The sequence below is a fragment of the Camponotus vicinus genome, unplaced genomic scaffold, assembly GCF_025532165.1.
Source record: "Camponotus vicinus isolate PSW18456_S1 unplaced genomic scaffold, iyCamVici1.0 SCAF_5, whole genome shotgun sequence".
In the NCBI taxonomy this organism is placed as follows: domain Eukaryota; kingdom Metazoa; phylum Arthropoda; class Insecta; order Hymenoptera; family Formicidae; genus Camponotus; species Camponotus vicinus.
Genome location: NW_028141977.1, coordinates 12,655,790 through 12,674,763, shown reverse-complemented (window position 1 = coordinate 12,674,763; position 18,974 = coordinate 12,655,790). Strand labels below are relative to the sequence as shown.

The 18,974-nt window shown below is 26.5% G+C and overlaps 4 protein-coding genes across 5 annotated transcripts in view; all 4 read right to left on the bottom strand.

Annotated features, from left to right (window-relative positions):
• The window catches only part of Alpha-man-ia (alpha-Mannosidase class I a), a 478,743-nt gene that overhangs the window by 76,542 nt on the left and 383,227 nt on the right, over positions 1-18,974 (bottom strand). The gene's annotated exons all lie outside the window — the stretch shown is intronic.
• On the bottom strand, positions 495-3,788 carry LOC145972537 (uncharacterized). Its single transcript, XM_083101260.1, has 9 exons — positions 3,645-3,788; positions 3,400-3,519; positions 2,686-2,803; positions 2,329-2,590; positions 1,983-2,102; positions 1,667-1,757; positions 1,331-1,476; positions 856-988; positions 495-620 (listed from the first exon to the last, which is right to left on the bottom strand). Exons 1-9 carry the CDS (start codon positions 3,786-3,788, stop codon positions 567-569), a joined length of 1,188 nt encoding a protein of 395 aa, XP_082957386.1. The 3' UTR covers positions 495-566.
• LOC145972523 (uncharacterized) lies at positions 6,059-9,307 on the bottom strand. Its single transcript, XM_083101242.1, has 8 exons — positions 9,164-9,307; positions 8,865-8,984; positions 8,460-8,577; positions 7,775-8,039; positions 7,552-7,668; positions 7,306-7,396; positions 7,044-7,183; positions 6,059-6,272 (listed from the first exon to the last, which is right to left on the bottom strand). The coding sequence occupies exons 1-8, from the start codon at positions 9,305-9,307 to the stop codon at positions 6,059-6,061; spliced, it is 1,209 nt and encodes a 402-aa protein (XP_082957368.1).
• On the bottom strand, positions 15,557-18,145 carry LOC145972540 (uncharacterized). 2 transcript variants are annotated; one of them, XM_083101264.1, is made up of 5 exons: positions 17,871-18,145; positions 17,662-17,779; positions 17,052-17,313; positions 16,673-16,786; positions 16,331-16,518 (listed from the first exon to the last, which is right to left on the bottom strand). In XM_083101264.1, exons 1-5 carry the CDS (start codon positions 18,048-18,050, stop codon positions 16,410-16,412), a joined length of 783 nt encoding a protein of 260 aa, XP_082957390.1. In that variant the 5' UTR covers positions 18,051-18,145; the 3' UTR covers positions 16,331-16,409. The 2 variants fall into 2 exon arrangements, 1 of the variants encoding a protein (XP_082957390.1); XR_014439196.1 differs by lacking the exons at positions 16,331-16,518; positions 17,052-17,313; positions 17,662-17,779; positions 17,871-18,145 and adding exons at positions 15,557-16,032; positions 16,162-16,307 and having other exon boundaries at positions 16,673-16,749.

Below are 18,974 nucleotides of genomic sequence, written 5' to 3'. Positions count from 1 at the left end.
GTAAAAATTGAATTGATATATGTGATCAAAATAAAATTAGAACACAGATTAATAGATGGATTAAAATATGACTGTGCACATATCATAATTAAATACTGATAAGTAAACAACATATTGATAAGTAAACAACATAGTGATAAGTAAACAACATAGTGATAAGGAAACAATCTTTACAACAATTAAGCAATATTTTTATTTAAAAAAGCAAGATTCGATAACGTTTACATCGATATATTTATTTCTAAAAATATAAAAATCTAATGTATTTTTTTCTCTCTCTCTCTCTCCCTCTCTCTCTTTTCGTTGAAAAATTAACTCGAAATAGATAATTAATTTATTCATTACCAATTGTAGTTATATTAAAATAATTATTTTTAATAAATAATAAAAATAGAGAAAAACTGGGAAAAATTGATGTGAAATCGTTAATTTGTATTGATATTTATTTTTCTTCATGTTTTTTTTCATAGGATATTATATAGATGCAATTTTATTTTATATCAAAGTAATTCTACTGATTTAGTATAACTACGATTTAAATGTCAAATTGTCATTGCTTACCAGTGTTACTTCTGTACCGACCAAACTACTGTAAAGTATGATAGAGTCGTGCTCATAAGCTGAAATTCAAGATTTACGTTATAGAAAGAAGATTCAATTTTTATTAATCTTCTTTTAATAGGGAAATGAATTATTGAAAATTAGTTCAGGCAGCAAACAAAAGTTTAAGAAAAAAGTAGCTTATTTTAATTGTAATTATTAATATATAATAATATCAATATATAATAATATTATTAAAGTTAATATATAATAAAATTAATATATAATAATGTCGTTATATAATGTAACGTTTACCGCTGCGAAGCCTTCGAATGATGGGACAAACGTACCGCCTACGACCATTTTGCAACTTCTCATACTTCTTTGCATTATAATTGGCAATAATCTTTGTGCTTCTAAAGGAGCGCCGTACCATCGCGTGATATATCTAAAAATTAGGCTTGAATATTTAGAATTTTCATATTTACGATTGATATTTCATATTAGGTGTAATATCAGCACAAAACGCAAAATTATTTTTCAATATTCTGTTTTAGTTATATATAGAATGTATATATTTTTACTGAAATTCTTATTTAATATTGAATTGTTTTCATATATCTTGTTGATAATAACTGTTCAATGCTTATATCCTTGCCGTTATTTTAATCGTTTATTGTGTTTTATAATTTTTGATATTATAAGATTTAAATTTGTTTTGAAATCCTTTTCAAAAATTTTTACCAACTTTTCGAATTTCAAAATATACTCAAAGTTTGTCTCTACTTACATGTTTTCAAAGACACCAGCGCTATGATCTATTAAAATTTGACCAACATAGTTACCCAAGAATAAATAAAAAAAATGACCAAAGGTAAATACAATTAAAATTATTATATCATTCATCTTTTTTATAAATAGTACTGCTTGCAAAAGCTGAAATAGATACAAATTTAGGAGAAAATATTTACTGCAAATGCTAATAGAGAGAATTTACTATAAAAATTATCATTTTTTAATTATACAATTATCAATATCGATGAGATCCATAATCGGCCTCGTTAAATATATTAAAGAAAAGGTATACATATATACCTAAAAAAAAAGTTTTAAAAATTTTACTCACGCAGAAAAGATTAATGAGAAGAGATATAATACCGATTATTAACAAAATGCTGTATGATATCGCTAAGGTAGACCATAGAAATTCGGAAAACCTTGAAGAGAAAGAATATTAGTCCATATAGGAAGAATATTTAGTCCATCAATCGATCATCAATGTGTAAAATTTTCGCGCATTTTAATCCTGAATTTTCGGAGAGATTTTTTAGTTCAACCGCATTAATATTGTTGTGGAGATTCAATAATATAATAACGTATTAAACTGATAGAAAATATCGTTGTTTTAAATTACTGTATTGTAAAAAATGCATTGTACCGACTCGAGAGCTCTTTTGTGAATGTGTATAGCTTCGATTATTCCTTTACAAACGATGATTTTCCGCTTTTCAGGTATGCAATTTTGTAATAGTTTGTTGTCGAACGCTTGATTCATTCGATAACTGTGGAGATAGTAGTCGCGTATAATAAATTCATTTACTGAATTAAAAAACTTAATTAAAAAACTTAAATTTAAATAAAATATTAAGTAGAGTATTAAATACACATAATTAAAATAAAATACATAATAATCTATCAATATACATTAAATATGTAATACATAAAAAAATCAATACATCAATACATCAATACATAAAAAATGTGGAAGATTTTTGTTTATTTTATTACCTGGCAATTTGAAACATTCCGCAAGCATGTAGTACGTGTGTTACGTACAATGATTCGGTGCTAACTAGAGTAGCGAGTACTATGCTTAAAGTAATATTAAAATGCAAACAAATGACATAAAAATATTTCTGCTGATCGATAAAGTATTCTACCGGAAATATGAGTTGTCGTGGACGCGAATAATTTAGCGGCATAAAGATATCGAGGACGATTGGTACGAATGGTAAGAACGTAATAATTGATATAGCTACCAAAGCGATTACTGAAATAATGATAAGACGCTTTTAATTTTAAGATATTTACAATTGCATGTCGCGTTTGTTAAAAGCCAGTAAGTTATATATATTTATTTCTTACTTGTAAAAATCAAGGTGCACATATTTCCAATATAAGTGTATCTCTCTATAATCTCCAATTCTTTTTTATCTTTAAGTATATTCCAATCTTGTTCTACATGATCGATGAGATATTTTATCTGTTCACGAGAAGCATAAAAATTCAGATTGCTGAAAAAACTTGATCATCTTTTGTAGTAGTGCATCTTTGTGAAAGTGATAGTGCATCTTTGATTATTGCTATAAAGATCCGTATCTTCATCGCTCATTTACAAATCAAGAATTAAACTTATTATACCGTAAATGTCAATTGTTTCAACTTTGCGTAAATAAAAGCAGAAAATTCAAATAAGATAAGTTTTTCCAGATAATGTTAACAAGAAATATTTATTTATCATTCAACTTATTTAAGGAATAAAATTCCCTATCTAAATAAGATAGATAGTTTAAATATACTTAAATATACTTTTTTGTCTCTCTCATAATATAAAAAAGATTAATAAAATAAATTACTACAAAGATTTTTCAATATAATAATTATTCTAATTATAATTATTCTAATAGCAGAAAATGCACGTTATGCAAAATCATATATATAATTGAACGACTCAATATTCAAACATAATATATCTTGTCTCGTACATTATAAAAACAAACAGAAAATGCGATTTATTTAAATATGACATTTCGAAATGTTGAGAGAAAGGCGTGATATAAATACACATTATTGGCTCACTTTTTTAGCGAAGATACAAAATGTTTGATGCTTTATAATGTAGATGAAACAAGGTAAAACTAGAGGGAGAAGTTTCAGCATGAGACTTACGGTTCGTCTTAACGTTATTAATTTCGCAATCTAAAAATACAAATTACAATGATTCTCAATTAATATTTAAATTTTTAATTTCCATATCAATTTGTATTTCGTAAACAAGCACTCTGTAACTAATAGAAGTTTTAGATTTTGCGTAATATTCTTACCTGAAGAGTCACCATCAATGCTACAGTGATGTTACAAAATATTACTTGATAATACCTAAACAATGAATAATCATACGGCCACAAACCAACCAGCAGTAACAGACGTCGATTGAGTTTATAATATTTATTTCCAAGAAAGTTCATCTCCCTGCACCAGGCAAAATGCTTTTGTGCCCGAGAAAAATGGAGAGTAATACTCTTACGCGCATTGTCCCTTTCTCTCTCTCTAATTAAATCTATTATATTTCTCTGTGTTGCATTTCACTTGTAAAAGAAATGTAAAGTACAAATACTGCAATTTACAAAATTATTCGTGTGTTTAAGAATATATTAAAATTATGTCTGCATCTTGCATCTAGACATGCGGAAATGATACGTGGAGAGAAATTTATTAATTTGTATAATTTAGAATGCCGCGGTCAGAAAAGTAATTTTCTTATACCGCGAATCGGCATATACTTCTTTATTGCTTATCGAATTGTCAAGTGTTTCACATTGAAGTATAAACAGCTTTATATATTGTGTGTGTATATATATATACACAGTCAGCTGATATATAACTACAGCTTATTCCAAAATATTTTCAAAGCATGAAATATACCAAAGTGAGTGTTATTTTACGTGTAATTTATACTCTTTTTCTTTGAGATATGAAACAGTATTCTTAAATATTTCTTAAGTCAAAAGACAATAAATAAAAATTGCATTTTATATAGCATATGCATGTAAAATATTCCAATATCAATCAGTATTTACTTAATAATTTTAATATATAAACCTAATAATTTCATCTTAATATATCAAACAGCTGAATTATTGTATCATTATTTTTTTCATTTCTCCCATTTAATATCATCGCATATTTTTTTATCAAAATTGATTGTATTCTGATATCTCGTTTAAATATATTATTGTAAAATTTGATGATAAAAAAAGATTATATCAAAATTTTTTTGAAATTACATATTACAATAGAGATAGGAAAAAACTCTAATATACGAAAAATCGATATATACATGTGTGAGGGCCAGATACATGAGATTACAATGAATAGTGTGCGTCGGCGTCGGCGTCGGCGTCGGCGTCGCGGCGCAGCGCAAGCGTAATAGTGAGAGACGCTCTTCATTTGCGGAGTTTCACTCAATACTGCATGAACCGTCATGCGAGGAGCTTCACTATACAGCTATATCGTGTTAAATTTCCGTTTCAAATGTGTTTTTCTTCATCGTCGCGTAACATTGTGCATTTACCCTTGACGATATGAAACAGCATCCGTGAACGTTTGAATTTCTATTTGTTTATAAAATCGTAGATGATGTGCTGTGGAATGTGTTGATGAACAAGTGTGTTATATGTGAGCTTGTGCCTTTTCAATTTTTAATGAAATTTCCGATACGAAATCGTGCACTCAGAATATATGCTTCGTATATTTGACAATTAAACTTTGATATACAAAAGCAAGTTCGAACGGTATCAAGGTAAAAATAGAAATAATACATGTATACATGCAATATATAAATAAATATATTCTTCTATGTTTTTTATTAATATGTGTGTGTGTGTGTGTGTGTGTGTGTGTGTGTGTGTGTATAATGTTTCTAAATATAATATATAATATGTAAGAAAATTAATGGAAGTATTATAAGTATCTATATTAATCAACGAAAATATTTTTATATTGTCTGTTATTTTCTATAAAATTAAAAAATTTAGACTGTTATAATTTCCACATGTTAAAGTTTATATATTTTTTAATAATTCTTTCGGAGTTTGAAGACTTTGCGTGAGATAATTTTTAATTTTCCTCCCTTATATTTAATTATATATGTATATTCTTCATTCTCCTTTTATTTGAGTTGTCCTTATAAATACTGTTATTAAATAAAATTGCTATATATGAAAAGCTATTATTTGATGTCGTTGCTATATGTTGTATCATTCTTAAAAAAATACTTTTATTATTAATTTTGTAAATATCGCTTATTTTGATTTATTAATTCAAATTTTAAATTAATATTATATATTATATATCACTGTATAAATATAATTCTTAATGATGGAAAAACAAGATAAAAGAAATATATGAGAGAAAGAAATATCTTCATCTACTATATGTGCACAAGTAATAATTATAGGAATAATTTTGAAAAACAAATAAATGTGACCACAAAATTTATTTTATTAGTAGTTTTATGTATATATGTGTACGTGTGTATTTACACATGCACACATACGCACACATATTGCATATACACACATACATATATATATATATATATATATATATATATATTTCTTACATTCTTCTACACTCAATACATTCTAAATTTGCGAATCGAATTCTTTATGTGACTATAAATTTTGTCGTTACGTTTGCACAGATTGAAGAACCATAATATATGACATGGACATACTTATAAGCTGTAATAAATATATTTTTTTTCTTGTGGCATACTGATCAGAACATTTTTTGGCAATATAACTTGTCTTACCATAGCAAAACCTTCTAACGATGCATTAAATAAACCTCCACTCGTAATTAAAGCACTCTTTTTGCTGCTTCTTCGTATTATTAATAATATCGACTTTTGTATCCATAATGGTGCTGTGTACCACTGTGTATTATATCTGTTAATATATTTTACAATTTAATACAATTAATAAATATTTTACAATTTAATACAATTAATTAATAATTGTACTATTAAATGATAAATATATTTAATGTCATTAATTAAGCAAATACATTTCTTCATTTTTTTCTTATCAAATATTTAATACATACATACATATGTACATACATGTATATGTGTGTGTATATGTATGTGTGTGTATTAAATATTTTACAATGAGAATATATATATATAAATATATATATATATATATATATATATTTTCTCATTGTTGGAATTTTGTCGCCCGGATATTGTACTCGATCGAGACCACGTGTGAAGCATTCGTCAGCTGACGGACCGATCAATAATATCGATCAGCTACTTTGAAAGAAGAAAGTGTGTCGCGCATAAAGAAATTGACAGCAGAATATAACTAAACTTCGGTCTTTTAAGATTACCTATGTACTTGCGAGTCTTAATTAAATGGTGTTTTAATCGTTTCGAAAAGATTATCTTTTTATTAAAATGTGGGAGTGATATCGTGCATGAACTTGCGAATGACATGGAGACCATATTAATTTTATATATATATATATATATATATATATATATATATATATGTATATGTATATGTATATATGTATGTATGTATGTATAAATTTATATTTAATGGGAAATTATACTATTTATATTCTATTTACATTCTATTTTTCGAACATGAACATCATCAAAAATATAGAAATGTATTAAGAATTATACTGTATAAATCGTGTTTAATACTCACATTGTCTGATGAATATCAGTGCTGGTATCTATAATATTCTGCCCGACATAGTTTCCCAGAAATATGTAATACAAATGTATAAATAAAATGCCAAAAAACATCAGTAATTCTACATCATCCAAGGATACTGCATTAACAAACTGATTGTTGCTTATTAATTATATCTTTTATATTTATATTTTTTTTAGTATTTGTATTTGTAATAACAATTAACTTTTTTGTTATACATGAGATTATATTTTTTTCGTATATTTACGCTTACATTAACGACACTGAGAATAGCCGAAGATACTCCAAATGCTAATAATACGAAATAGAATGTCGCAAAATTGTTCGTCAAAATAGTAGCCAAACTTTAACAGCAAATTTTATAATATTTTATTTTTATAATTATATTATATTTTAATTAATTTATATTATATGAGAGAATATAATTTTGTTCTGGATTATCCGAGCAAAATAAGACATCAAATACAAGAAATGATATATAATACTATACTATACTAACTCCAAAGCTCTGCGATGAATATGTACAGCATGAATTAATTTTTCATAAAATACATGTTGCTTAAGATCCTTGGGCATTTGTTGTACATTTTCGTCACATATGTGTTCCATTCGGTAACTATAAAAGTACGATAATATTACTAAATTTTTTCCAACAATTTTTTTTCGAGATTCTTTATTTTCAGAAACTAATTTACTTTTGAAAAAACTACTTTTGTTTTTACCTGGTAATTTTAAACATGGCGCAAGTGTGCAATACATATGCTATGAGTAACGTTGCGATAGCCGCTATTGTGACACAACCAGCATACATGGTGACGATAATATGTGTTAAAATAATGTAAAAGTGTACTTCTTCATCAATGAAATAATACTCCACTAAAATTGGTAATCGTCGCGGTCGCGAGTCATTCATTGGCATAATTATATCGAATATGCATGGTATACAGCTGATTATTAACAGTGCCAATATTGCGACTGTAACTAACACTGAAGTATGCGAATTATGCCACAAAGTATTTGACAAAATACAAAAATTAAATATGATGAACATAACGTACTAGAATCATATAAGAAATGAAAACAAAACTATGAATTTCTTTAGAGAGAAACATATCTCTTTCCTTAAAGAAATACTATGGTAAGAGCTAAGAAATTGAGGAAAATTGATTCTTTGTTATTTACGCTTATTTTTCCTCTGCTGATGCAAAATAATGAGATAGAAAAAATATGCGATATTATTTGTACGGATCTAAGCTATATCATTGAAAATTTTATAAAAATTTGTGTAAAATTTTAATTTTTCTTAAGAAATAAATTTAATAGTAACGTGATGCATACAAAAAATAAAATGTCGAAGAAAGGAAGAAATATTGAGATACGAATGATACATTTAATTTTAATTCTTACACATAAAACAGATTGTAGATAATTTTGCGTTATCTGCATATCCTCGTATTATATCCAATTCCGCTTGAGTCTTTAATATATTCCAATCGCATCGAATTCTGTCGAATATATATTTGATCTATGAAAGCAAACAAACAAGGTGAATATTCTATTCTGGTAAATAATAAGGTAAATATTCTCTAAGCTTCTTTGCCATGCACCTGATATCAACCAATTTTTCCATTATATTTATAATTTTTTTTAATTGTAATATATCTAATTAAATTATAACGTTATTTAAATCAGAAAATTCAGAGAAAAAATAAAATGGCAGAAAAATATTATTAAATATTATTAAAAATATTATTAAAAACGGATATAGAGGACAGAAATTTTCGAATGCATTGAGAGTAAACGAATACTTACATTATCGGCAAGTAGAAAATATGCGTTGTATTTTATAATATAAATAAAGTTAATAATAACATACATGGAAATTTTGAGAATTGTATCGATGTTGCATTTTATTACGAGAAATGCGTTTAACTGAAAGCAATAGTCTCATTGAAAGATTATAATACGTCATGAACAAATATTAACAAATATTAATTTATATGAAACGTTTATTATCGCCTATTTTATCATAAGCAAATATTCAATAGATATCCTCATTTAAGTTTTCGCACAAATAAATTAAATAATGTGAAAATCTTTTTTTATAGTACCTGACATAGCAGAAAAGATATGAATAATGTTTCAAAAAAGATTACTTGAATTTTCTTCAAGCCTGAATCTTGATAAGGCCACAGGCCAAGACACAACAAAAGAATTCGATTCAACTTGTAGTATCGTTCTCCAACGAAGTCCATCTCCGGTGAAAATGAAAATGTATATATCAGAACAAACGATGTAAAACCTATCTTCCTCCTCTACGTACAGAAGTCAGACATAGACTCCTCTTTCTCAAATTCATAGCATAATTTTTAGAGCGACGTCATTGCCATAGAATAAACAGCAAATGTGAGAAATTTATGAAGCGCCAGTAGAAGAGAAATATAAGCGTAAATAAAAAAGAACCAATTTTCCTCAATTTCCTAGCTTTATCATAAAATGATAATAAGCCATTCAAGATAATATTATTAAAATTGGCAATCTAGCGCTATTATTGTATAGGTTTTTTTTTCTAAAAATGAATATCTTTTTTTTCTCTCGTGTATCGATCCTGTAAGTGTGTAGACTATAATTCTCGAGGAGGATTTAGATCATTCATTACAATTCGAACTAAGTAGTATCTCATATCAAAGCAACCTATGTGTTCCGTTAATTAGTTTAATCAAAAGAATTGAAATTAGAATTGAATCTATCGAAATATATCGAATATATATATATATATATTTTGATCTATTTTATAATCAGAGACTGAAGGAAAAAGAGGTATACAATATCTTTCATACATGCACGCACACACGCACGTATGCACGCACACACATACGCGCGCGCATGGATAAAATAATTTAATTTTTTGTCATTAAAAAAAAAGTGCCATAATTTAGCATGCATATGACATAGGAAGAAACGATCAATAATACTTTTGCAATTAGGTTTGTAGTGTGAGCTGCAGTGATTAATTCACAACTGTCGCAGATCGAAATATCAATTTTTTTTTTTGTAATACACGAAATGATCATTCGTGATTCTTAAAGTATTAACGCAATGTTTATCTTTTATATATTTTAATATAATCTCATATCAAAAACTTTTTTATTTTATTGCAAATACAAAGTTTACTTCAATATTTGAAACATTATAACGAGAAAAATAACGAGAACGAAATGATATCATAAGAACGAAGAAAAATGTATATGTGTGTATGCATCTGAACTTTAATTTCTGAAAGGGCGTAATCCGCTTATTAGCAAAAGTTCAGTCAAATCATAGTACTTATATTCTATAAAGACGAACATTTTTCTGCGAGTACTGATGTACTGCGAGAAACTTGATCGCGAGGTTGTCGTGAAAAACATTATACTATATCATTATATTATCTTCCTTTCACAACGTTGCATTCCAATTATTTCTCTCTTATATCGTTTTCAATAAAAAGTCGAGTGTCCAAGCGAGTGATATAACAATTTATAAAATCAATAATCATTTGTAACACTAACACAATAAGTTACATTTCCACAACTAATTCTTTATATAATTATACATAAAATAATTATATAATTTTGAACGCGAAAAATTTTCTCGGTCACAATTCATTTCATTATTATTCAAGACGTCGCAAAGAATTGTTATTTTTATTTTATAATAAGGAGTTTCTTGTAAAATTGCATAACGCACTTATAAAATAAAGCCATAAGTGTATGTAAATAAAAGAAACAAAGAATAATAATCGATATTTTTATGACAATATTTTGTATAAAATATTTCTATTATATCACTCTATTTCTATTTTAGTTATTATATATGGAACAGTAATGTTTTTATTTTACGAGATGTTTTCGCTGTAATATTCTCTGAAATGCTACAATTCATTATTTTTGTAAATATTTAACAGACATCTTTATACGAAGATATATATTTATTTATAATTTTGTGTTAATGGAACAACATTGATCCAATCACACCTCATACAATTTTCCATAATCATTTCTGTTGTATTGCATTTTTATTGTTGCGTAGAGTAGATTACCATGAAGTAAGATAATGACATACTTGTAAGCTAAAATTGTCATTTTTTAATCTTTTATTACACTGATATATAATATTATCTCTATGTTGGTTTAAATATATTTCTATAGGAAGCAGAAGTGTGATACTTTTTGTACAGAAAGATTAATAATAATTGTAGAATTACTGATGCAAGAGTTATTCAATATGCATATGGTGGAATCGTATTAAGTAAATGCAGAAAAGGGAGAAGCTATTACTGTTGATTGTAAATGTTCTTACTGTAATAAAACCTTCTAGTGAAGCGACGTAGATCCCTCCAATGACAAAACTATAACTTTTTGTATTTTTTAATATTAAAAAAAGAATCAATTTTTGTACCCGTAAAGGTGCCATATACCATTGTATATTATATCTTGAAAATTATATGCAATAGAAATTTTATTTTATTATTGCATATTTAAAATGTATAACATTTTATTACTTTAATAAATTTTATAATTAAGGCTGCGTTCGGAAACATCACCCGAGTGCCCCCGGGTATCATTTTATCCTTGTTGTTCACCGAATGTTAAACAAGGATAAAATGATACCCGGGTACACTCGGGTGATGTTTCCGAACGCAGCCTTAATATATAAATCATACGAAGCAAAATTCTATGATTTTTGTCTACTTACAATGTTGTTAGAATATCCACGCTATGATCCGTAATTATCTGCCCGCCATAATTCCCCACGAAAAAAAATATAAAATGTAGAATAACATAGAAAATAGCTAGTATAAGGTCATTTATATTATCCAGAATTAAAATGGCTTGTAGCATCTAGAATTAGCATTAAAACGAAATAGAATGCGCACAATCCAATAAATTATACTAAATCACTTACATTTAATAAATTAACTGCCAACGAAAGCACGCCTAGTCCAATCATCACTAAATAGCATCTTTTAAAGGTATATAAAAAAAATTCAGCGAACCTTCAAAACAGCAAAGAAATCCGATATCTGTTATGGATCGTACTAATTATGCATCGATGTCTGTACTGAGAGAAAAAAAGTTGTTAACTTGACTAAACCATTTAACTAAATTATTATTTTTTAATTGAAATATTTAACTATTTAAATTAAATAATATATATTAAATCTAACATGACATCTATTTAACTTAAATATTTAAATATTTCAATTTAAAAAATAATAATTTAGTTAAACGGTTTGGTCAAGTTAACAATTTATTTTTCTCAGTGTGTGCAAAAAAAAACCAATAGCTTAAATAATGATAAAACAAATCTTAACAAATATAAATTCTGTGTTATATATATATCGTTTATATTATGTATTATTTCAAAATGAATCAAATATTTTATAAAGAAAATATGATGATTATTACAATAATAAATAATAAGTAATAAACAAAATTTTTAGAAAAAAAAGATTCAAATTCCATTGTCGCAAAAAAATAAAATCTGGAAAAATTTAAATACATACACAAACAAAATGTATACATGCACATACATGCATACATATGTATATACTTGAGTGAATATGGTATGTGTATGCATATAATAATATTATATGATGCATGCATATAATAATTAAGACAATTTAAATTTTTAAATATATAATTTAAAAATATAATAGATACTTTCTTTTTCTCTGTACAGTGAATTTAAATATATGTTTCGAAGGAATTTACATATGTAATATATATTTACGTAGAATTATTCTAAACTAATACCGACTGCAGAGCTCTTCGATGAATATTGATGGCGCTAATTAACCTCTGATACATCATTTTCTCTTTTTGAGAAATCGACATATGTAAAATATTCTCATTCAATGAATTTTCGATACGATAACTATAAATATATCATGTTACGATCAGAAAATATTTTGATGAAATAGGTATTCTATATAAACATTAAAGATTCTTACCAAGTGATCTTGAACATCACACAAATGTGTCGCATGTAAGCTACAACCATTGTTATAGTAGATGTTATGACGAGTCCACCCACGAAAACGGTTATGAAAAAGTAAATATATTTTTTTTTATCAAGATATACATCAGAAATATCATCTTGTTTTAAAAAAAATGTATCGACTGTAGTAGAACTATTAATGATGATTGGAATATATCGCACCAGCATTACAATTAACAAGCTGAAGATTGTGTACACTAAAAAATACTTGAATTATAAAAAAATATTTATATATAGATTGCCTTAAATAATGTAATTATAAAAATGATCCGTTTATATCAAGAAAATCTATTAATGACTTCTTACGAAATAAAATTATCGTAAGTCGCTTCGTAAACTTCCCATATTTTTTTGCTATTTCAAGTTCTTCAGAATTTTTCAATGCGTTCCAATCTTCGTAAATCTGATCTAATAGTTGCCTCACCTATAAATCATTTACACAATTAGAATTTTTCTTGCGAATATTACGTGACTAAATAAATTGTGTAAAAAAAATATTTTGCCATCGTTCATATAACCATAACTTAAAATAATCATGTTAACAAACAAGAATTGTGATTTGATTAACTGGATATATTACCCTTCATACATCTTATTTCCATAAATAAAATATTCTTTTTATAAAGTAGAGCTTTTGCAAGAGTATGTTATATATATTTAACATTTTTGTAAACCCGAACTGTAGAATAACTTACTTTTTTTGAATTAAATAGAAAGGCAATGAATTTCACCATGCAAATAGCAAAAGGAAGCATGTCTGCACCAATCTTCAAGACTAATTTGAAATTATACTTGTGGACAAACAGTATTATCATCTAAAATCGATAGTATAAAGATATCAAGAATGTAGCGAATGTAACTTTAAAACATTTCCATCTGATCGGATCAACACATGTACCTGATAAATCATGAAGGAGATTAATATTCCGCATAAGAACACTACTCGTACATACCGGAATTTCGTATTTTCACAGGGCCATAAACCGCATATTAGTAAAAGAATACGGTTAATATTATAGTACTGATTCTCAACCTCGATCATCTCTCCGTGAATTCCGAACTGCATATGCGTTCTCAGTGACAACGAGAACCCCTGTCTCCCTTCTTCGAGGTGCTGAATATTGTTGTAGCGTGACCGATATGAATAATAATTACCGAATTACCTGCGCGTGTATATAGGAAGCGAAGAAAGTCTCGCGATCGATTAGCTATTATCTCTCCGATATTCAGGCGCGATAGAAAATAGGGTGAAATTATATAAAGTATACATGCAACATCTGATAATATCTTTCGTTCAGAGAGGTAAAAAAATAAAATTCTAAATCATTTTCTAAATTAACGCAAGTGCATAAGTAAGCCGTATCTATATACGTTAGATATTGTCATACAATTCAAATTTCACGTTGCGTTACCATATATTATAGCGTCTCGATTATCATAAAAAAACTGTCCTTTAGAGGCTTAAGAAATGCAATCTTAAAGCTGGGATATGTTAATGAACAAAAGATAATTGAAAAATAATTTAATATAAATAAATTAAATAATATAAAATAATTAAAGAGCATATTATATAGTTTGAAAGAAATAATTAAATTAATATCTTATCAATAAAAACGTCAATTTAATCTATAATGTAATCGAATTGTTATGTTTCCTTTCTTTTTTGTTTTTATTTTATATATGATTACGTGATCACACAAATTTATAATAGCAGAACAGCATAAGAAGAAAAGTGACAAATAGTAAGTCGAGAGTGTAAACGGGAATGTAATACGGGAGTTTGACATATCTATTTTTATATATGATCGACGCATGTTATAAAAATTAATCCTGTAATTTACTCATTAAATATAACGATATCGATTTGAGAAGTATGTATAGAAAAGGTGCAAGAAATAATGAAATTATGATTACAATTAAATAAATCCTTGAACAAAGAATTTTCATCAAAAGTCTAAATATTAAATAAAAAGATAGGTATAAAGCTATTTCTTTACACACACACACACACACACACACACACACACACACACACACACACACACACACACACACACACACACACACACACACACACACACACACACACACACACACACACACACACACACACACACACACACACACACACACACACACACACACTATATATATATATATATATATATATATATATATATATATATATATATATATATATATATATATATATATAGAGAGAGAGAGAGAGAGAGAGAGAGAGAGAGAGAGAGAGAGAATTTACTTCTTTTTTTTATATTTTTTTATTTGGACGCTTTTTTTTCTTTTTTTAAACGAAATTTCTAATACTACAGTAACTGCACGATAATTTATGTATTTAATTCAATTGTAGTATTTCTTATGATGAAACAATGGAAGAAATAAAATTAAAGAATACCATATAATCAATTCTATTTATTTTTCATTTATTATTCACATTAACGGTAAAAGTTATCCAGATATTTACATTATTAATTTCTCTTATATATCTCATTAATCGTTTTCATCATTATATAGAATAAATTACAGTTAAATAAGATAATGACATATTTATAATAGTTAAATAAGATAATGACATATTTATAATAGTTAACGTCTCTCTAATGTGCGGATTGATAACTTTGATAAATTCATTCATCGTAATTATTATAATAGAGAATAGATTACCGTGAAATACGATATTGACAAGCTCGTGAGCTGTAACACAAACATTTTGTTAGACACTTCTTGTCAATAGAAACCTATAATTTTTTATATAATTTTTTGTATATCGCATTTTACCTTTACCTTAGTAAAACCTTCTATGGAAGCGACAATTAAACTACCGATTTTTACAACATATAGTTTTGTGGTGTTCTGCATTATAAATAATAGTAATTTTTGAATTTCTACTGGAACCGTATACCATCGTATAATATATCTGTTGATAAAAAACTACTTTAAACTTTCTTGCATATGTACCTTTCCGAACTTTTATCGAAACTTAATCTCATGAAGATTAGATTTCAATGAGAAAATAAATTATATTATTAAAAATACAAATACTCACGTTTTCTCAAAAACTTCGTTGTTATGATCTGTAATTATTTGCCCATAATAATTAGCCAGAAACATCAATAGAAAATGTATATTAACGAATAATATTGATGAAATCAATTCGTTTATATCCTGTAGTAAAATTACTGCTCTGAGCAGCTAAAATAATGTGAAATTAATTTTTTATAATATACATATACATAAAAATGCTTGTATAAGCTTGCATATTTATTGAAAAAAAATTATGAGATGTAGAGAGATTCAAGAAAAATAACTTACTCGGAACAAGTTTAAACTTAAAGATGCAACGCTGATTATGACTATTATGAAAAATGTTGGCGCAAAAGTGACCATGAAAAATTCGCTGTATCTTTAATAAGAAGAGATAATAATAAATATAAGAAAAATATTGTGTAATTGAATGGAATCGTTTTACATCTTATATAAAAAACCAACATAAACATCTTTGTTTTTTTTTTTTGCAAACAGATTGAAAGGGCATAAATAATTATATAAATACTGACTCGAGGGCTTTTCGATTCATATTCACTGCAACGCTTATGTTCTGAATAGCCACGTTAGCTTCTTGGATAGAATTACACAATACATATTTGTCGAGTGAATGTTCAATTCGATAGCTGTAAATATACATTTAATCATTTGCTTATATATCATATATATAAATTTTGATATAATATTTAAAGTACATTATACATATACATATATATATATATATATATATATATATATAATTTCTTCCTATATTAATTATGAAACATAGTAGAAAATGTAATATTTAAAATTAATAATATTGGGTTCATTATAAATTATACATATATGTAAATGGCTAAAATAAAAAATTATTTGATAATCATTCAATATCACACAAATTCTAAGTCTTACCTAGCGATTTTTAATAATCCGTAAATATGTTGAAAATATACAACCTGGAAAGTACTCGTAGCCATACCGACAAAGCCACCAAAACACAAGCCCATTAACCAATGACATAAAATTGCGTAAAAGTATGTTTTCTCATCGACGAAATATTCCGTTAAAGCATGTAACTCCCGTGGACGAGTTTCATTTAACGGAAAAATTATGTCAAGAAGAGTCGGCATTAATTCAAGAAATATATACAAAGCAATGCTCACGGTGATACTCACTAGAATTTTATATCAAAAAATTACGTGTAAAAAATTCTTTTTGTTCGAATATTAATAATCTATGAGATATTATTGGTGTCCAAATTGTTTTTAACTTCATTTTAAATAACGTAATTTTTCAGTGTAAAAATTATTTACAATAGATTTATGTACGAACAAAGCGAATAATTAGCACGTTGTTCGGTTTAAGAAAAATAAGTAGGATATGATTATGTTTTCAATATTCAGAACGCGAGCCTTTGAGATTGTGACTTTCAAGCTAGTTACTTATAACGTATTCAAAAAAAAATTTGTGTTAGAATGACATACAATTTTGACCACTTTTTTTTTTTAAATAAATCGCATACATGCTATTAGTATCGAATGTAATTCACCAGAGGATGCATATTGCCGCATTATATCGCGCTCTGCCTTGTTTTTTATAAGATTCCAACAGTCACGAATATCTTTCCACATTCGTTTCACCTGTGATTGGATTATTTCAGGTAATCTCCGAATATTAAGAAAAATAAGAGAAGAGATACAGAAGTGATGAAATACAGAAAAATCAACTTACTTCGTTGGGTTTAGCATAAAACGAATAGTATTGTACGATATATATGACAGATGGTACAGCGTACGAGAAAACCATAACAATTGAAGTCATAGTTAATTGGAGCGTTAGAAATGATGTCAACTGAAAGCAGCGAGAATATAAAAACGATATGTTTCGACATATAACGACATATAACGACATGTATATCGTATGCCCTTCTGAACGTATATATCTAAAGTAAAATGCTATGATATTGATAAGTTTAAGTAAAATGATAAAAAAATATCAAAAAAAGCAATTAAGATACAGTGCAGTAAGTAAAACGAAACACTTTATTAATAAAATTAAGAGATGTTAAACATAATATATATATATATATATATATATATATATATATATTTATTTATTTATTTATTTGAAAAAAACACGAATATATCAGAATTAATTGCTGAAAAATTGCTAGTAAAATTTGGAAATATTGTATATTTATAGTGTATTTTGAATCATGTGTGTACAAAACTTTAATATTTTTAAAATCTATTTATAATTTATAATTTTTTTCACAAACGGCTATAAATCGCTATAATCGCTATTTCGAAAGTGAGAGTATTAACGTAATAATAAATCAGTACCTTTATCTTTAATATAAATTTCGCACTAAGTGATAGAAATTTAAGATTAAAGCAACAAATTAATAATAATTTAATGTTTCATTATATTAATGTTTATTTAATGTTTTATTATAACTTGAATTTTAATTTAACTTAGAGATAACAGATTAACCAAGATGATAAAAAATATGTTGCATAATACGTTGCATAATCAAAATGTTGTATATTAATATATATATATATATATACATATATACACATACATACACATACATACATACATACATACATGCATATATACATAAAATTTAGAAACGAATATTAATACCTGAAAAAATACAAAAGATAACATTAAAGTAAAATGAAAAATATAATTAATTTTCGCAAACTTTGATCGTCGATATGGCCACAAATCAAGCATCGAAAGAAATATTTGATTGATCCTGTAATAACGATTTTCGACGAAGTCTGTCTCACAACGATTCGAAGACATAGCGACAAAAAAATTATATCG

Coding starts and splice junctions, on each gene's coding strand:
- LOC145972523 (XM_083101242.1), bottom strand. CDS start 9,307: ATGGACTTCGTTGGAGAACGATACTACAAGTTGAATCGAATTCTTTTG. Junction 7,397..7,551: donor ATTCATCGCAGAGCTTTGGA/GTTAGTATAGTA, acceptor TTGCTGTTAAAG/TTTGGCTACTATTTTGACGA. Junction 7,184..7,305: donor CTATTCTCAGTGTCGTTAAT/GTAAGCGTAAAT, acceptor AGCAACAATCAG/TTTGTTAATGCAGTATCCTT.
- LOC145972537 (XM_083101260.1), bottom strand. CDS start 3,788: ATGAACTTTCTTGGAAATAAATATTATAAACTCAATCGACGTCTGTTA. Junction 2,804..3,399: donor TTTGTATCTTCGCTAAAAAA/GTGAGCCAATAA, acceptor TCTCGTGAACAG/ATAAAATATCTCATCGATCA. Junction 2,591..2,685: donor GTGCACCTTGATTTTTACAA/GTAAGAAATAAA, acceptor TCATTATTTCAG/TAATCGCTTTGGTAGCTATA.
- LOC145972540 (XM_083101264.1), bottom strand. CDS start 18,050: ATGTCGTTATATGTCGTTATATGTCGAAACATATCGTTTTTATATTCT. Junction 17,780..17,870: donor TTTATGCTAAACCCAACGAA/GTAAGTTGATTT, acceptor ATCCAATCACAG/GTGAAACGAATGTGGAAAGA. Junction 16,519..16,672: donor ATGAATCGAAAAGCCCTCGA/GTCAGTATTTAT, acceptor TTCTTATTAAAG/ATACAGCGAATTTTTCATGG.